General features: G+C 45.6%; 3 protein-coding genes across 5 annotated transcripts; 2 read left to right on the top strand and 1 right to left on the bottom strand.

Moving 5' to 3' along the window:
* The first annotated feature begins 1,748 nt into the window (after window positions 1-1,748).
* KLHDC9 (kelch domain containing 9) lies at window positions 1,749-3,746 on the top strand. Its single transcript, XM_065947186.1, has 4 exons — window positions 1,749-2,437; window positions 2,725-2,884; window positions 2,976-3,174; window positions 3,442-3,746. Exons 1-4 carry the CDS (start codon window positions 1,917-1,919, stop codon window positions 3,606-3,608), a joined length of 1,047 nt encoding a protein of 348 aa, XP_065803258.1. The 5' UTR covers window positions 1,749-1,916; the 3' UTR covers window positions 3,609-3,746.
* NIT1 (nitrilase 1) lies at window positions 1,795-17,709 on the top strand. Of its 3 annotated transcripts, none has more exons than XM_065947208.1 (7): window positions 1,795-1,809; window positions 15,467-15,565; window positions 15,834-16,088; window positions 16,195-16,298; window positions 16,506-16,639; window positions 16,807-16,932; window positions 17,202-17,705. In XM_065947208.1, exons 3-7 carry the CDS (start codon window positions 15,844-15,846, stop codon window positions 17,466-17,468), a joined length of 876 nt encoding a protein of 291 aa, XP_065803280.1. In that variant the 5' UTR covers window positions 1,795-1,809; window positions 15,467-15,565; window positions 15,834-15,843; the 3' UTR covers window positions 17,469-17,705. The 3 variants fall into 3 exon arrangements, with proteins under 3 accessions (XP_065803280.1, XP_065803271.1, XP_065803286.1); XM_065947199.1 differs by lacking the exon at window positions 1,795-1,809 and adding an exon at window positions 14,794-14,926 and having other exon boundaries at window positions 17,202-17,704; XM_065947214.1 differs by lacking the exons at window positions 1,795-1,809; window positions 15,467-15,565 and adding an exon at window positions 14,941-15,260 and having other exon boundaries at window positions 17,202-17,709.
* PFDN2 (prefoldin subunit 2) lies at window positions 3,952-14,845 on the bottom strand. The gene is made up of 4 exons (XM_065947273.1): window positions 14,696-14,845; window positions 5,087-5,175; window positions 4,862-4,985; window positions 3,952-4,247 (listed from the first exon to the last, which is right to left on the bottom strand). The coding sequence occupies exons 1-4, from the start codon at window positions 14,768-14,770 to the stop codon at window positions 4,071-4,073; spliced, it is 465 nt and encodes a 154-aa protein (XP_065803345.1). The 5' UTR covers window positions 14,771-14,845; the 3' UTR covers window positions 3,952-4,070.
* Window positions 17,710-17,998: the final 289 nt, after the last annotated feature.

Below are 17,998 nucleotides of genomic sequence, written 5' to 3'. Positions count from 1 at the left end.
GCCTAAAATGGGCATATAGGCCAGGACGGTTAAAGCAAAACAGCACCAACCCCCAGGAAGCTCCTCACTGAAATCTTATGAGTCCTCAGTGAAATCTCAGGACAGATCTGAATCCAGCATTTTGGAAATTAGCCAGTTAGAAGCCTTAGGGAAAAGACTGACTTTCAGATTTCAGCCAAGGATGTTAGTAGTGATTTTTTTTTTTTAACCACGATCTGGAAAACTGAGGATCCCCTTTGCCAAAATCAGGGAAAGCTATAGTTGGGTGGGCAGAGACTTTCAAAGCTATTACTGGGTCTCGGCTTAAAGGTATAGGTGGGGAACAGGTCCTCATACCTTCCTGCCCATACCCTCTTCATGCTAGTTTTCTCTAAGCACCAAGAGTTAGGATCTGGAGTGGGAAAAGCCCTGCTGTGCTGTCCCTGAATGACACCTGCATCCCTACTGTGGCTCGAGTCACTCTCTAAGGCCTCAGTTTCTGGGACTTGATGGGGACCAAGCTGGTGCTACAGAAACCAAAGGCAGAAGCAAGCAGTCATCACTCCTATTTATAGCCCAGCCCCAGGGGACACAAGTCCTGTTTCCATCCCACCTCAGTGATGCTGGAAGTAGAAATCTATCTGCATTTTCACCTAGCTGTAGCTAAAACTAGTCAGTGTGGATCTGGGCCTCTTCATTCTTCACTGGGTCTTGCAGGGATGAGTTAAGAAGTAGCTCAGGAACCTCGCTTGAATAAAAGGCCGATACCAGGGAGGGGCAGGAGTCTGTTTTTCTCACTCCTCCCCCCCTTCACCTCTATCCAGCTTCTAAGGCTGGGCAGCTTCTGCCCTGGATCTTATCAGGAGAAACTCCCTGCCCTTGATTCTGAGTCCAGATGCCACAGTACCTGTTTCCTTGTGCTGTATGAGTTCGTGAGACAAGATGAAATCAGGAATTACTCCTCCTGGGACTCAACAGTGAAAAATTCTCCAAAGTTCAAGGTCTCTTCCCTCACCCCAACCCAAACTCTCCTCTCGCCCTCGCGCCGCCCCGCCCCTCAGTACCCTGAGACTGGGCTCTACTACCCTCTAGTGGCCAGAGAGGAAAGGGCTGTCCCACCCAGTCAAGACCTTCAAGCCTTTACCACAGATCTTTGGTTTGCAAGGCAACTAAGAGATTAGCCAACAATGTTTTATAAATGAGAAAGAAAAGGCCCAGAGAAAACTAGTCAGTTTGAGAGTCAGGATATAGTTGGAACCAGAACCCAAGTCTCTTGACTCCCAGGTCAGTACTTTCACTGCCTCCCCTCTGACTTTTGTCTCTTCTTTGTAACATCCCTGGGGAAATCAGAACGAATCAGAAAAATGCCAAAGTGAACTTCCCTGGCTGCCCAGTGGTTAAGACGCCAGGCTTCCACTGCCTGGGGCGAACGTTGGATCCCTGTTGGGGAACTAAGATCCCACATGCAAAGTGGCAGGGCTCTCCTCCCTCCCCACGCCCCGCTCCAAAATATACGCTAAAGTCAAAAGGACATGGTTCCTCCTCAATCTTTGCTGAGCAACACCGGCACCTGAAACGTCGTAGGCCCAAGTGAGTTCGCAGCTTAAACAAAAGGGGTCTTTCTGAAGAACTGGCTCTGAGTTCAACACTCATCATTTTTATTGACCTAGCACAGCTCCTGTTGCCATGGTGACAACACTGCTTCCCGGTAGCTCCCCAGGTCTCCTGTCTCCACGGTAACCAGTGCTTTGCGACCTTCAATTTGCAGCGTCGTGCTGCAGCCGCGGCCGTGGTTGCGGGGTGACGGCGGTGCGAGGCCGGTGCCTTGAGGTGGGGACCTGGAGGGGCTTCCGGTAGGGGCGGTTCCGGAGAAGCTTGGGCCCCCATATAGCGGCGCTCCAGGCCGCCGGCCCCGCAGCTCGCCTCTATCGGGTCCCATGGCGGGGCCTGTGGGTGAGGCGCGGGGCTCGGGCTGGACCTGGCGGCCGGTGGCGCGGGACCCGCTGCTGGCGCGGGCCTTCCATTCATGCACTGAACTCCGGGGACGGTTCTATCTGGTGGGGGGGCTCCTAGCTGGAGGAGCGAGAGAGCCGAGCGGTGAAACGGTGGTCTTCGACCCGGCTGGGGGCCAGGCCGTGCGGGTGGCAGCACGGGGCGGCCCGAGGCGCAGCCACCACGACGCGGCGCCGGTGGGCGGGCGCTGGCTCTGCGTGGTGGGCGGCTGGGACGGGTCGCGCCGCTTGGCCACTGTGACCGCTTTGGACACGGACCGCGGTGTGTGGGAGGCGTGGACCGCCGGCTCCGGCAGCTGCCCCCCTGCCGGCCTCAGTAGTCACACTTGTACCCGAATCTCCGACCGAGAGCTGTGGGTAGCAGGCCGGGAGGGCGGAACCCGCACTCAGCGTCGTTACGGAAGCATCTACACGTTAAGGCTGGACCCTGGCGCCCGCACCTATTGGTATGACCTCCCCTGCCCTAAAATTTTCACCCTTCCTTCACTTGCACTCTAGAAAAACAGATTCGCAGGCAATTTATCTAACATCCGCACCCTAGCACCATTCTTCCCTGGGAACCTTCCATGTCTAAAAGAGTTTTACTCTCTTTCAGTATTACCCTTCATCTCAACTGAACTACATGTGGCCCTTTCCCATGTCTCCCTTCTATCGTTGGCGAGGGGAGTGGGGAAAAGGCAGTATACAGCACTTAAATTTTCCAGAAACCCCAACTCAGGCCTGAATTTCACAGCTATAAGGAAGAAGGCTGCCACACTGTTTCACGCTCGGGTCACTGTGCTGCTTTGCTCCAAAGTCCTGGGCCCCACCCGGGTCACCAGCTATTACTCTTTGGGGGTTGCAACTCAGCTGAACCAGAGGTGGCTGGGCATTGGAGTCATGGGAAGATTAAGGTATTGTCTACTCACATCTCGTTAAGGGTAGAACGCGACTAAACTCTGGATGCCCAAATCCCTCCAGACAGTCCCTTCTTTCTCCCTTAAGGAGGAACCACCTGTTGCCCCGCATTTGATGGAAAAGCTTTCAAGGCTCGTGAGCAGCCGGCAGGGGTCCCGGCAGGGCCCTCGAGGACTACGCCATCACTCATGTTCTGTGGTTGGGCCCTTTGCTGTCCTGTTCGGTGGAGAAACTTTGACCAGAGCTAGAGACACCATCTGCAATGACCTCTACATCTATGATACCCGTGAGAGCCAGCTTAATGGTTGAGAAGGGGGAAAGGTGGGAAGACAGGAGAACGTGAAGACTACAGAGAGAAAAAGAACGGAGTAGAGGGTTAGGGAGGAGGAAGAATTAGTCAACAACTTAAAGGAATACACAGAATATTAAATTTTGGAGAGGCCTGCAAATCATGGGAGGAGAAAAACAATGAGCAAGTCTTTGGTCTTCTTGAGAGCCCCATGGGGGCCAAAGTGCTACTGCCTCAATAACCACCCTCTGCCCTTACCAACAGGAAAGTCTCCTCCTCTGTGGTTCCACTTCCCCTGTGCCGACCATGGACTAAAACGCGTGGGCCATCGCACCTGCCTTTGGAATGATCAGCTCTACCTGGTTGGGGGTTTTGGTGAGGATGGCAGGACAGCTAGTCCACAGGTTTGCATTCTAGACCTCTTTATCTAAAGAATAGTGCCAAAAAAAAAAAAAAAAAGAATAGTGCCAAGATACACTGCCAAGCCTCTGTTTTGTTGCAAACTCAAAGCATTATCACAGAGCTATCTTCCTCATTTCAAATGCTGATTAAATTTTAACCTGAGTCAACACTGTCTCTGAATCTTTTGGTGGGGAGGGGAGTAAATAAGGAGATGCATCTTTATTTGTAAAGGAAAGGATAAAATATAAGACCTAGTCTGACACTGTGAGCCGTTAACCTGATAGAACCAAAACCACAAATCGTATGCTTATCCATGCTCCATGCAAATTCTACCCCTCATATTGGGTGAAAGGTTCAGGCTAGAGCTAAGCATTCTGACCAAAACATTTAATTAACAAAAAAATATTACAATAGCAGAGAAAATAATAATAACAATAAAGAGAAATTAGAAGTGGGAATCAGGGTAGAAAACAATGCAAAGGCTTTGGTTTCTAGGAGACCAACACACCAGCTGAGCTGGCCTTAGCCCCAGCGCCTTCTGAGTTTTCCTTGGCTGCTGGCTTCTCGTCTTCCCCCATGAGACGAATGTTGTGCTTTTCCCGAAATTCATTTAGTTCTTTTCCCTTTGCCTGAAGCTGTTGTGTCAGTGTCTCAATGATCTTCTGTATCTAGAGGGCAAGCGACAGGGATTATGTAAGGATTTCAGGACTCCCTTCCCCCATCTGTTATGCACAATGGTTGGGAGAAGTGAAGGACAGATGATACCTCTAACCTTATCTTTAACCAAATATTAATAGTAGAGCCCAGACCCTTAAAAGTATTCCTTAAAACAGTATTCTTTAAAACAATGGTTTAAAAACTTCAGTATACATAAGAATCACCTGGGCTGATTATTTTTAAAAAGGTCTTTGTGGCTCCCATCCCCAGCAGTTTTGAATCAGTGGGTACAGGAGAGGGTCTGGGAAGCAGCATTTAAATTAGTCCTCTAGGTGATCTGGATGCAGGTACCCATGGACTACACTGTTAAAAACCCCACTCTAACCACCTTCCTTCTCCCAACTCAGCTAGGTCACAGAAGCCATGGTGAAAGGCACAGTCAGTAACTCCTTTGTCTAAGGAGTTAGACTTAGCATAACATAAAGAGCACAGGCCAACAGGCTATTTATGCTGTCTTCAATGTGAGTCCCTACCCACACTTTCCTCCCCACAGTCTCTAAAGCCCCAGCCTCCCCTTCCTTACGCCTTGGTTGCTGAGAGCATCTATATGGGGATTCTTGCTCACCTGCTCCTTGTTGTTCTCCAAGGCAGGCAGCACCTCTTTGACGGTCCGCTCCACCAGCACCCCTCCAACCATGCGGTAGCACTTGCGGGTTTCATCCACCTCCTTCAGAGTATCAATCACTAGGCTGAGGTACGAGGACAAAGCAGGGTCTGAGAATTCAGTCCCACTCTGCGGCAACGCTAATACAAAGTGGCCCATCCACCTCTCCTACTGTTTGCTCCTCACCTGTGCTCATTCAACTCCATCTCCAGCTCTGCTGCTTTGGATGCCAGGCCCCGCTGTTCCTGCCTAAGACGGTTGAAGCCAGCAATTACCTAAGAAGATGAAAAAGAGAGAAGGTGAGAGAGGGGACAGTGGAAATGGCAGAGGGCCAACATACAACCGACTCACTGGAAAAGACCCTGACACCAGGAAAGACTGAAGACAAAAGAAGAAGAGGACAGCAGAGGATGAGATGGTTAGATAGCGTCACCAACTCGATGAAAATTAATCTGAGCAAACTCCAGGAGACAGTAGAGGACAGAGAAGCCTGGCACACTGGAGTTCATGGTGTCGCAAAGAGCTGGACATGATTTAGCCGCTGAACAACAACAACATACAATACAGCATGGCAGACTTTACAGAGAAGCAGTAGTGGGCACCTACCTGGCAGAAGGAGTAGAACACAGTCTGCAATTTGTAACTTATGTCTGTCTGGAGCTCCAGTCAACCAACACTGAGTGCCAGCCAGGGGGCTAGACCATCTTGCAACTTGGTTTGGTGAGGACTAGGCATTTGTTACATAAGAAAGGAGATGGAGAGCTACTAGAGCACCTACCAGGGAGCTTACACTTGCAGGTAAAGGAAAGGCTTTGTAGTAATTCTTGTTTGGGTCTGCCCACCATCCCTCTTGTTAGGGAACTGCCCCTCCTAATTCACTGGGGTTCTTGTGGGCTACTAATTACAGGACCCTTGCTCCTTGACCACAGGACAGTAACCTATTCTATACTAGAGTCTCTCTACAGGAGAGACAAATAGGTACAAAATGCAGCTGGAGCTAAGACACCAATGTGAGTATTCAATCATCTCTGACATTTTGTGACCTTATGGACGGTAGCCCACCAGGGTGTTCTGTCTGTGAGATTTTCCAGGCAAGAATACTGGAGTGGGTTGCCATTTCCTCCTTCAGGGAATCTTTCCGACCCAGGTATCGAACCACCATTTCCTGTGTCTCCTGCACTGCAGACAAATTCTTTACCACCTGAGCCACCAGAGAAACCCCAACACTGACAGTCGTCATGTAAAGATTATCCTCTATTCCTTTCCTGAAATCCCTGAAGCTGCCCTACTTCTTGAACTCTGCGTGGCCTAGATGATTAATGTTTCTTTTCAATGTGTTCAATTCTGTGTTCACTGTGTTCAGTTCTACCACCGTCCTTCTAAAACAGTCCTTTAAAAAAAAATAAGTGGCCCAAAGCCCATATCTGCAGCCTGTAAATCCTAACTGATAATAGGTTTCCTGAGAGAGAATGCCTTAACTGAAGCCTAAAGATGAGAAATTGGGGGTGACGGTGGGGTGGGTAGTGGTGCAAAAGAAGCATAATAACATACTTAAAGGCCCAGAGAAGTGATTACCACCAGCTGCTTCTTCCCCAGAAACTGAGCAGAGAATTAAAACAGACTGAAAGTCAGCCTGGGTACTAATACCACCACCAGCAACACATCTAGTATAGTGCTCTGATGACTGTATTTGGAAAGAAATATCAGATGAAAGACAAAAGACTAGGTTTCAAGTTTTGTCTCTGGCACATACTAGTTTTATGAACTGTGACAGACTTTTAACCCTATTCGTTTAACCCTGGCTACAAGTTAGGATCGGGGATCAGTTTTAAAACATAATGGAGAAGGAAATGGCAACACATTCCAGAATTCTTGCCTGGAAAAGTCCATGGACAGAGGAGCCTGGCAGGCTGCAGTCCATGGGATTACATGACTAAGCATGTGTGCACGAAGGTGGAGGGAGATGGGTTGGTAGCAATAAAGTGGTAGAACTAAAAAAAATAAAAAATAAATAAAACATGAATAGTGGAACCTCAGAACAATTACACAATCACTAGGGAGTGAGGCTCCAGGCCTCAGTATTTCAGAAAAGATCTCCCATGAAATACTGATGTGCAGGCAGAACTGAAAACCACTCGGTTAATCTCTCTGAGCTTTAGTTTTCTTACCTGTGATATGCAGATAATACCTACTTCATAGGGCTGTTGTATCACATGAATATTCATATGGAACAGTTTTGTAAGCAGTGAAGTACATTAATTACCATCATGACCTCTCTCCAAACGGAGTGTCCCTTGGACCTTCACGGTCAGCTGAGAGCAACAGGCCCATTCATTCAAACCATTACCAAATCTCTCATGGTCACTTCCATCATCTCCATTCTCACTGCCATAGATGACTAAGCACCTCATCTTTACTAGGATCCCTTATTTCTAGCGCTCTCTCTGCAAGATTCATATACAGCTAATATCATGCTGTCCTGTACCACCTCTGCATCCCTTCTACTGCCCAATAAATGAAGGAATAAATTTGACCAGGAATTTGTCATTCTAGCAGCTTGTTTCCTTCTCCCAACCATCATCCTTTCATCTCAATCTGCTTCATCCACTCATTTCAGCAGATGTGTCGGAAACCTCACTCATCAACAAGCTGTTTTTCCTTCACCTTCATTACCTATATCAAAACTATTCCATTTATAATTAGCATTTTCTCCACTGTCAATTTAACATCAAAATACTTTCATCTAAGAAAATTCCACAACTAAGCTAGATTCCAGATGCCCTCCTAGCATCTGAATGACATCCATTCTTCTGGCTATATGTTGTATTTAACATACATTAATGAAATCAGCTTAAATGTCTAAAATTTCTGAGACCTGAAATTATTTTCTTTAGTATAATAATTAGTAGAAAAAAAAAAATTAGTAGGAATCTACTTTTCAACCACCAGTTTAACACCACTAAAGGCAAAGAAGTTTTTTTAAATTCCAACTTTTCCTCAAACACTCTTGCTGATTAACAATGCTATATTTCAACCCTATACTTAACAACTCTACAATAAGCAGAGATGGCCAGGTCACTATTGACTCCTTCAGCCCTATTAAATCATCTCACACATAAACACTCCTCCTGAAAAAGAATCCAATTAAAATACCAACTCTTTTTCCTTTTTTTTTTGGCCATGAGGTGCAGCAGGATCAGTTTCTGATCAGGAATCGAACCCACAACCCCTGTAGTGCAAAGGCAGAGTCCAAGCCACTGGGTCACAGGGAAGTCCCTGCTGCTCCTATTCTAAAGTAACATCAAGCCTCACAACTATACAGAGCCCTCACATTCTCATAACTGGCCTGTATAAATAATTTTACAGAGGACATCTTTTTTTGTTTGTTTGTTCCCAGTTTTCTTCAGATATAATTGATAGGGGACTTCCCTGGCAAACCAGTGGTTAGGACTCAGCTTCCACTGCATGGGTCCTGGGTTTGACCCCTGTTTGGGGAACTAAGCTCCCACATGACGCACAGTGCTGCCGAAAACAAAGATAACTGACCTAGAGCATTGTGTAAGTTTAAGGTATATAACATTAGGATTTTATATATATATTTGGAAACAATTAGCACAATAATATTAGTTAATATATCCATCACCTCAGTTACTTTTGTGATTAGAACTTTTAAGACTTCTGCTCATAGCAACTTTCAGATATACAACATAGTATCGTTAACTATAGCCGTCATGCTATAATTAGATCCCCAGAACTTATTCATGTTATAGCTCCAATTTTATTACCTTTTGACCCTGCTTCACTCAGTCCCCCTCTTCCAGCTCCAAAGCACCAATCTACTCTGTTTCTATGAGTTCAATTTTGTTTTTTTTATTCCACATATAAATGAGATCATTAAGTATTTGTTTTTCTTTGACTTATTTTCATTGAACATAATACCTTCAGGGTTCATTCATTTTGTCACAAATAGCAGAATTTCCTTCGTTTTTATAGGTGAATAATATTCTCCTGTGTGTGTATATATGTGTGTGTGACATTTTATGTATTCATCTACAAGACATGGTTAGCCCTTTTGGTTGTCCTACAGGACAAATTAGCCCTTCTAATTTGTAAGGGCTATACAGCATTTAAACCTTATTGATACTTTCTTTTAATACATAAACCATCTAACCATTCTTCTCTTGTTGGGACATTTAGGTTATTTCCAATTTTTCTGCAATAAACAGCATTGATTTTACATATCTGGACAAACAGTGCAGATATGCACTGGACAAACTTTACAGTCATTTCTCTTGAATCATATTTCCCCAAGTAAGACTGAGTCAAAAGGGTATTAACATTATTATAGTTTCTACTGTATGTTGCTATAAACTTCTCCAAGATGACCAGATGACTTCTCAGTGCTACCAGCAATGTCATGATTGTACCTAATGGTAGCTTATATTATCTGTGTTAATTTAGTAATTTTTAGAGCAGGAAGAGATCTTAATTCCAGAAGCCTTGGAATCATCCTCAACTCACTATCCACCCTCAATTAATTAACTTCTAAATCATATCTATCTACTGAATACCTCAAATCCATCCACTATCATCTCTCACCTGTACTATGGAGCCTCCTGGGTGAGTTCCACACTTGCCTCCTTCAATCCATTTCCCACACTTCAGCACAAGTAACCTTAAATTTAAATCTAACCATCCTATTCCTAAACCTTCAATTATTCCCACTGCTCACGGGATAAAATCCAAACTCCTAAAGACAGCAGGAAAAAAGTCCTATAGACCTGGTCCTTGCTGACCTCTTGCAACCAGTTCTTCTTCCACCTCTTACTCAGCACTCAGGCCTCCCATACTGCAGGCAGACTCTTCACTGTCTGAGCCACGAGGGAAGCCCATGGCCCAGCAGAACCACTTGCAATTCCCCTGCCATTCACCTTCAGGCATTTGCAGAAAATCCACAGTCTACCTAGGACACTTACCCGAACCTTTCTCATCGCACTTTTCTCTGCCTGACCGATTCGTTCTCCACGTTCCAACAGATTCTTCCCGGAAGCGGCTCCTGCAACCCCTAGTCCCACACCAACTCTTTGCATGCACTCACATAGAAGCACCTGTCAATTTCTTACACTTTTTGGTAGAAAACTTTTTCTATTTTCACATACTATGTCCTTTATTTTCCATCATACCGCCTACCTCTAAACTTTATCATCTTCTTTGAAAATGTAAAATATGTAAATATAACTTCTTTTAAAATACCTGCATCTTTTATAGTCCTACAATAACCTGCCTTCCTTCCACCACAGTTTGCACAGAAAGGGTGCACTATTATGTGCCTGGTACTTTGCTGGACTCTTTATTTCATTTAATTCTAAAACAAACAACAAAAGCAACAAAAAAACATTATAAGACATGTACCTTCCGTAAAATACAAATCATGAAACCAAGGCTGGTGGAATGTGGGGGTGGATAAAATAACACAGTGGACTGCAGGACTGTTACTTTTACCATGGTCTGTCTAACTCTAAGAATTCATTTTCTATTAATGTATTATTCCTGGCTTGTCACATAATCATCTCTTAATGAATCAAACTATTTCCATTTATTTTTGTTTTCTTTCTTTTTTGTTTGATACCATATAGTTTTGGTAAGTAAGGGGAAGATCTATAATCATTATATTTATCACCCAAAGGTCTTATCTACATGATATTTACTCTTACTGGGTTTAATGGAAGAATGAAAGGGGTAGAGAATTATGACTGGACGCATCTGGAAAAGCATTTTCCGGGCTGTCACTGCACTTAATATCTTCTTTTTAGTTCAGTGCCCCCTTTTCTGACTAACAGGTGCTGTGTGCTTATCTGCAATCACGTCCGACTCTCTGTGATTCCCTGGACTATAGCCTGCCAGGTGCCTCTGTCAGGGGATTCCTCTTGCCTGGGGATTCTCCAGGCAAGCATATTCAACTCTAAAAATTTCTCTGAGCTTATCAAATGATGATTCTCATCCTTTCTCTTCATCAAAGTTTTTAGGACCAGTCTATACTCACTGCCTCTACTTCCTCACCTCCCAATTCACTTTATTTATTTAAATGTTTGACCATGCCATGAGGCTTGTGGAATCTTAGTTTCCTGACCAGGGATCGAACCTGGGCCACGGCAGGGAGAGCACCAAGTCCTAACCACTGGACCGTCAGAGAATTCCCAAGTTATGTCTTTTTTGAATCAAGTTTTTTCACCAAAAAATATTGGAGGTATCTATCTCATACAATGTAATGAGGATTCATTAATTACATCAAAGACTTAGGACATTATCCAACATAGAACAGATTGTCAATAAACAGTACCTGCTATTATTATAAAACAGCTCCACCTAAATGTCCTATAGATACCCGAAACTCTGAACTTTCTTTTACTCCTTTTTTTTTTTTTTTTCTTTTTTGGCAACTCACACAGCATGTGGGATCCTAGTTCGCTGACCAGGGTTCAAACCTGCACGCCCTGCATTGGAAGCTCAGAGTCTTAACCACTGGACCACCAGGGAGGTCCTTTTACTCCATTTTAAACTGTTCCTCTTCTTGTCTCCCCTCTTTCTGCTAATGACACAACTCTAGCCTGGTAGGAAAGCCTGGTTTCCTCTTTGAACACACCCTTATTTCATCAACTGCCAAATTTATTGCCTCTACCTCAGCAATTTTTCTTAGACTTACTGACATTGATCCTGCCAATTGAAGGCCTCATTACTACCTCTTGTCTGAGATACTGTAACGGTCTTTTAGATTATCTCCCCATTTTTGGACTCTCCAAATCCATCCTATACATTGTTGCTAATTTAGTTCTTCTAGCACTTGGATGCAGAGAAGGCAATGGCACCCCACTCCAGTACTCTTGCCTGGAAAATCCCATGGACGGAGGAGCCTGGTAGGCTGCAGTCCATGGGGTCGCTAAGAGTCAGACACGACTGAGCAACTTCACTTTCCCTTTTCACTTTAACGCACTGGAGAAGGAAATGGCAATCCACTCCAGTGTTCTTGCTTGGAGAGTCCCAGGGACCAGGGAGTCTGGTGGGCTGCCATCTACGGGGTCGCACAGAGTCGGACACGACTGAAGCGACTTAGCAGCAGCACTTGGATGACACAGAAAAATATTCATGATATAGTATTAAACTTAAAAGCAAATTATGAAATAGTAAATAACTATTTAGAATACTATATAAAATTAAAGATGTAAATGTGTAAAATACACATGTACAAAAACATAAAGGAGGGGGAAAAACCTCTCAAAGGATACAGTTCAAAATAGTAAAAATAGTTATCGCTGGATAGTAGGGCAATGGGTAATTTATTTCTTATCTTGTATTTTTTCTTGTGTTATCTACAATGAATATGTATTATTTTATGTAATAAGAAAAAAATGAATGGTATAACATATATCCTTCTATGAGTCCCTCACTGCTTACATTAAAAAGTCCTGAATTCTTTGCCATGCAAAGACTCAGTATACTTTAAGGACTATACCTTTCTAACTTATAACTCATGATTTAGCTAAACAAAGTAGTCAATGCACTTCATGTCAACCTATGCTTTCTCTAGATCTCCTCTTACCCTATTGTCTATATTCTGTTTCTACTGCCGTCTGTTCAAATTTATCCAATCCTTCAGGCTCAGCTCAAATATCTCTAACAGGATCATAGTATAAGCAGAAAAAAATAAGTCTGTCTGATTCTCAAGTCCCTCAATTAAAAACTCTCCCAGTCTGAGTAAGTGAAAGCCTCTGAAACTCAAACATTCTGAGGACAACACTGCTCCTTCAAATGGCAGTAATTAAATAACAGAAGATAAACAAGTAACATGCCCAGCACAATGTGCCACTTGCCTCATCTTGTCTATGCAGCTGGGATTTGAAGCAGTGATAAATGTTTTTTACCCAGTGTTCTCTTTGGAACACAAACAAAGGTCAGAGAATATTAAGCAAGGAACAGCCTCAGAACTCAATTACCACAATTCTTCAGTCTGTTTTGACGGCCTCTTTTTCTCTATCATCCCTTAAAACTGGTTTCACTCTGTTCTACTTCTTTTTTCACTTTCTGTCCAAACCTTAGGTGATTTCACCCACAACCATGGCTTTGCCTACCATTCATAAACGTATAATTCTCTGTATCTCCAATTCAGATTTCTTTCTGTAACCTGACATTATGAATCAAACTATCTACTAAATGTCTCTACCTGTATGTCCCACAAGAAATTCAAATTCAAACTTATTTTCTCCCCAAACCTGTCCATCTTCCTACATTCCCTAAAGGCACCATCAAAGACAGAAACCTGAAGGACATCCAAGAGTTCTCTTTTGTCCCCTTTTCTCCACTTTCAAGTCTTGCAGTAATCCATTCCAAACTTTAAGTCCATCTGCATCCCAAACATATCAGGAAGTTTCACGCCACAGTGTTTTTAAACACATTATTCCTTCTACCTAGAAAATCCTTCAGTTCCTTCTTTGCTTGACTAACTTCTCTCATCCTTTAGAACTGAGCTGAAAGATGATCCTTTTTACAGAACAAAATAATTAACAGTTATTATGCACATCATGCATAGATGTGCATCCACCTGATGCAAAGAGCTGACTCATTTGAAAAGACTCTGATGCTGGGAAAGATTGAAGGCAGGAGGAGAAGGGGATGACAGAGGATGAGATGGTTGGATGACATCACCGACTCAATGGACAGGAGTTTGAGTAAACTTCCGGAGTTGGTGATGGACAGGGAGACCTTGCATGCTGCAGTCCATGGGGTCGCAAAGAGTCACACGACTGAGTGACTGAACTGAACTGAAACACATGGTATATTTTGTCTCATATCACTGTGCAAAACATTTTGTATATGTTGTCTAAAAACTCTTCTCCCCTCCCCCAAAATTCCATAACACTTCATATCTATATCTCTCATACATATACTTCTGCCTCACATTAGCATTTTGTGTATGTCTTATTTTTCTCACCAGACTAAAAGCTCTTTGATTGCAGGAGTCAGTTTTAAAAATCTTTATGCTGAATACCTCTGCCTATAGTAACTGTTCAACAAATAACTGATAAAAGAACCTATAATTAAAAGAGCTGTTGTTTTAATTACGTTTTCCTATTACACGGATTTCTTCCCACCCATAATAAACACTAGCCCCACTATCAGCAAACCACGGTTCCCAAGCAACAAACGGCTTTTTGATTAATTTATCAAACGATTCCCGGTGCTAGGCACTGGGAGAAATGCATGCTCGAATTTTCAGTAAGGGATTTCTGATGTCTAAATTCAATCCAGTAATGACTCTCAAAACAGTATGAAACACTAGACTTCGAGTATGTCAGTCACGTGGCTCTGCAGTGATGACGATTTTCAGCATGGCTTCAGGGTCAAGTAACAGACTACACTACCAGTCCGTCGACTAATCCCCTAGGACTCGTCATGACCTGCCTCACCTAGCCGTATCCTGTTCCAAGGTGCGGGGGGCAAGTGGGGAAAGTGGCCAGCCATTTTTCCTCAGACCTGCGCATCCTCGCAGCCCCTGCTTCCCGGAGATGTTCTCTCGCCCAGGCTCACCCAACCCTCCGAGGGGGCGTGGCTCTCACCTACCAATCCGCCTACTCTCTCCCCGGGGGCTCGGCTGGCTCCTCCAAGGACCCTCCCCTCTCTGGATGGCCACGCAAATGCGGGACTGGAGTAAAGGTCTGCACAGCCACAGGCTTCCCCCCTCCTCTCACGACGACTCTGGACCCAGCCAGCTTGCCCTACTTCACGTTCCCTGGTCCTCACCTGCTCTGCGGACACCGCCCCCTTCCCCGTGCCGCTCCCGCTGCTCTTGCCGGCGCGACCGCCGTTCTCCGCCATCTTCACCGCCTGCTAGGCTTCCGGCCTTCGCAGCTCCGCACCCCCTGCCCTGCGTCACGTCCGGTCTCGGAGTTACCGCCCACTCGCCCCTGGCACCTCCACCTCCAGGCCGCAGTTTGGTTCGGATTCCGCGGATGATTTTGGCCGTATCTTAATGTAGGACCTACTACCTATCCCGCCCACCCCGATGAATTCCACCTGCGGTGCTTTAACTTGTGCAACAGAGACGCTGCCCCTGGGAGGCGCGGGAAAGAAAGGGTTAACTGGAGAGTGGGGCGCTGGTCGGGATCTGGGTGCCAGTGCCCCCTGCCCGCCACTGGGCGGTGAGAAACGAGGGAGGGTGATTCTGGTGGGGAGATATGCTCTGCGTCAATAAAACTGACTGCAGGTGCACACTCAGGAAGAGAAGCTGGGAAGACCAAGGAAGTGTCTCGGAGATGACTTTTGAACTGCGGAGACATTTGTCTGAGGAAATAGGCTTTAATTTAATGTGAGATCAAAGGCCTTTCCTCCATCTTCCCACTTTATGATCTCTTCCGGTAGCCCATAATTACCTATGATAAAGAATGTTTTGACGATTTGGGAGGTTTTACAGGGAGGGTCCTGATTCAGCCTCAGTATGAAGAGAGAAGTCAGGGGATCTTAGGAACTTATTGCTTGAGAGTGGGGTTGGTGTCCTTATTTCTCTTTCCTCAGGCTGGGCTTCATCATCAGGCCTCCTCACCAACTCCTGTCCCTTCTTTCGTGTCCCGGACTCCGGATACCTCGATTTTCAGTAGTTTGTGCTCCACCCAGGTAACATGTTTTGTTGTGCTCAGTTGCCTGGCACGTAGTAGATGCTCAGTAAATGTTTGTTAAATGTATGGACGGTGGGAAACACTTGGGGCACCAACCATCCACAGAAATATTTGATTAGTGGGTCATTATGCCATGGGTCATTGTGCCCTGTAAGAGTAAAATGAAAGGAAAGTCTAGCTCTCCTGTCTCCAGATTCTAGCCTCTTATCCTTAAACTTCGGTTTCTCCATGCTAGTCAGTCTGAGGCCTACTTATGCCATTTACAGACTCAGAACCATGGCCGTCTCATCTTCTTCCTGGGACCTGCCCCTGGTGGCTGTGTGCCAGGTAACATCGACCCCAGACAAGGAGCAGAACTTTAAAACGTGTGCTGAGCTGATTCGGGAGGCTGCCAGACGGGGCGCTTGCCTGGCTTTCCTGCCTGAGGCCTTTGACTTCATTGCACGGGACCCTGCAGAGACACTACGCCTGTCTGAGCCACTGGGTGGGAAACTTTTGGAAGAATATACCCAGCTTGCCAGGTATCAAGTGGAACGGAGTGGTAGTTTCTTTCTGAGTGATGTCCTAGGATTGCCAGACATGAGGGTAGAACCTTGAGAAGAGTTGTCAGTGTCCCCTCCCCCTCAGGGAATGTGGACTCTGGCTGTCCTTGGGTGGTTTCCATGAGCGTGGCCAGGACTGGGAGCAGACTCAGAAAATCTACAACTGTCATGTGATTCTGAACAACATGGGTGAGACTCTTTAGCCTGCCTCCTCAGGCAATTCTACCTAAGATTCTCCAGAATTCTGTTTTCTCAACTGTTTCCTTGGCCAGGGGGTTTTGGGGGTATTTGTACTTCTGTTCCTAGCCTATAAGCTATGTCCTCTCTGGGAGGAGAGGATCTAAGCTGGGTTTCTAAATGCTGGTGCCCTAGTATTCTTTCTCCCTCTTACTCTAGGGTCAGTAGTGGCCACCTACAGGAAGACACATCTGTGTGATGTAGAGATTCCAGGACAGGGGCCTATGCATGAAAGCAACTCTACCATACCTGGGCCCAGTCTTGAGTCTCCTATCAGCACACCAGCAGGCAAGGTGGGCATTGTGAAAGGACGAGGGTAGGAGAGGAACAAGAGGGAAGGGAACAGGAATACTTTAAAGTGGGGGTAGAGGACAGAAAGCTCTAAGGAGTGGGGTGGCAGGGTTATGACCAAATGCTGTGACATGCAGGCAGGGGGGCTAAAGAGGCTGTTTCATTCCAGATTGGTCTAGCTGTCTGCTATGACATGCGGTTCCCTGAACTCTCTCTGGCATTGGTTCAGGCTGGAGCAGAAATACTTACGTACCCTTCGGCTTTTGGATTTGTCACAGGCCCAGCCCATTGGGAGGTAAGAGAATACTTCTTCAGAACCTAAGGGCCTTTTCTTACTTCACTCTCCTTCCTTGGTTTTACCAGTTAAAAGATTTTCTTTCTCCTTCCCACCTACTGGGAAAATTCATTTCCCCAGATTGTTGCCTCTCAAGAGTAGTAAATCATTCACAGGGCAATTATCAGAATGGTCACAATGGGTAGATTGGGCTGTATTGTCCATGGCTTACCACTTCCCTACCAGCTGCTACATGTACTTAAGTGGACACCTATCTCCTCCATCCCTAGGTGCTGTTGCGGGCCCGTGCCATTGAAACCCAGTGCTACGTGGTGGCGGCAGCACAGTGTGGACGCCACCATGAGAAGAGAGCAAGTTATGGCCACAGCATGGTGGTAGATCCCTGGGGAACAGTGGTGGCCCGCTGCTCTGAAGGACCAGGCCTTTGCCTTGCCCGAATTGACCTCAACTATCTGCAGCAGTTGCGCAAACAACTGCCTGTGTTCCAGCACCGCAGGCCTGACCTCTACGGCAATCTGGGTCACCCACTGTCTTGACTTTTGACTTCTGTCCACTGAGACCTCCATTGTGAGCTGGTGGTGTTATGACTTGTAGGCAGGACCCAGGTGCAGCTCTCCTCACTTGGAGAACCTTGTCTCTTGATGGAACACAGGCTCAGCTTCTTGGAAAAGAAGAAACTTTCACCTGAGCTCAGATTTCAGTTTCAGAAAGGTGGAATTTAATATAGTCACTGTTTATTTCATGAAAACTGAAGTTACGCTGAGGGCTGAGCAGCACTGGCATTGAAAAAAATATAATAATCATAAAGTCTGTGTCTGAATCTCTCTTTTCGGAGCTGAAAGGGGAGGTGGTATTGTACCAGCTGGACTAGGCTCCAGCTCTAGGCCTCCTGGCTTATTCAACACGCCTCCCTACCTAAAGAAAAGTGCAACACCCAGTGCATGCCCCAGCCCCTGCTCCCAAGCGTGGAAGTGGGCATGAGGGTAGAGGATGGGGAAAGAAAAAGAAGGCAGGCATTGATACCAAATCACTTCACTCTCACCTATGATGCCCTTTGCCCAAGTCA

This window comes from Muntiacus reevesi, chromosome 1, assembly GCF_963930625.1.
Source record: "Muntiacus reevesi chromosome 1, mMunRee1.1, whole genome shotgun sequence".
Taxonomy (NCBI): Eukaryota; Metazoa; Chordata; class Mammalia; order Artiodactyla; family Cervidae; genus Muntiacus; species Muntiacus reevesi.
Note: the sequence above shows the minus strand (reverse complement) of the source record. Positions and strands in the feature narration are given on the sequence as shown.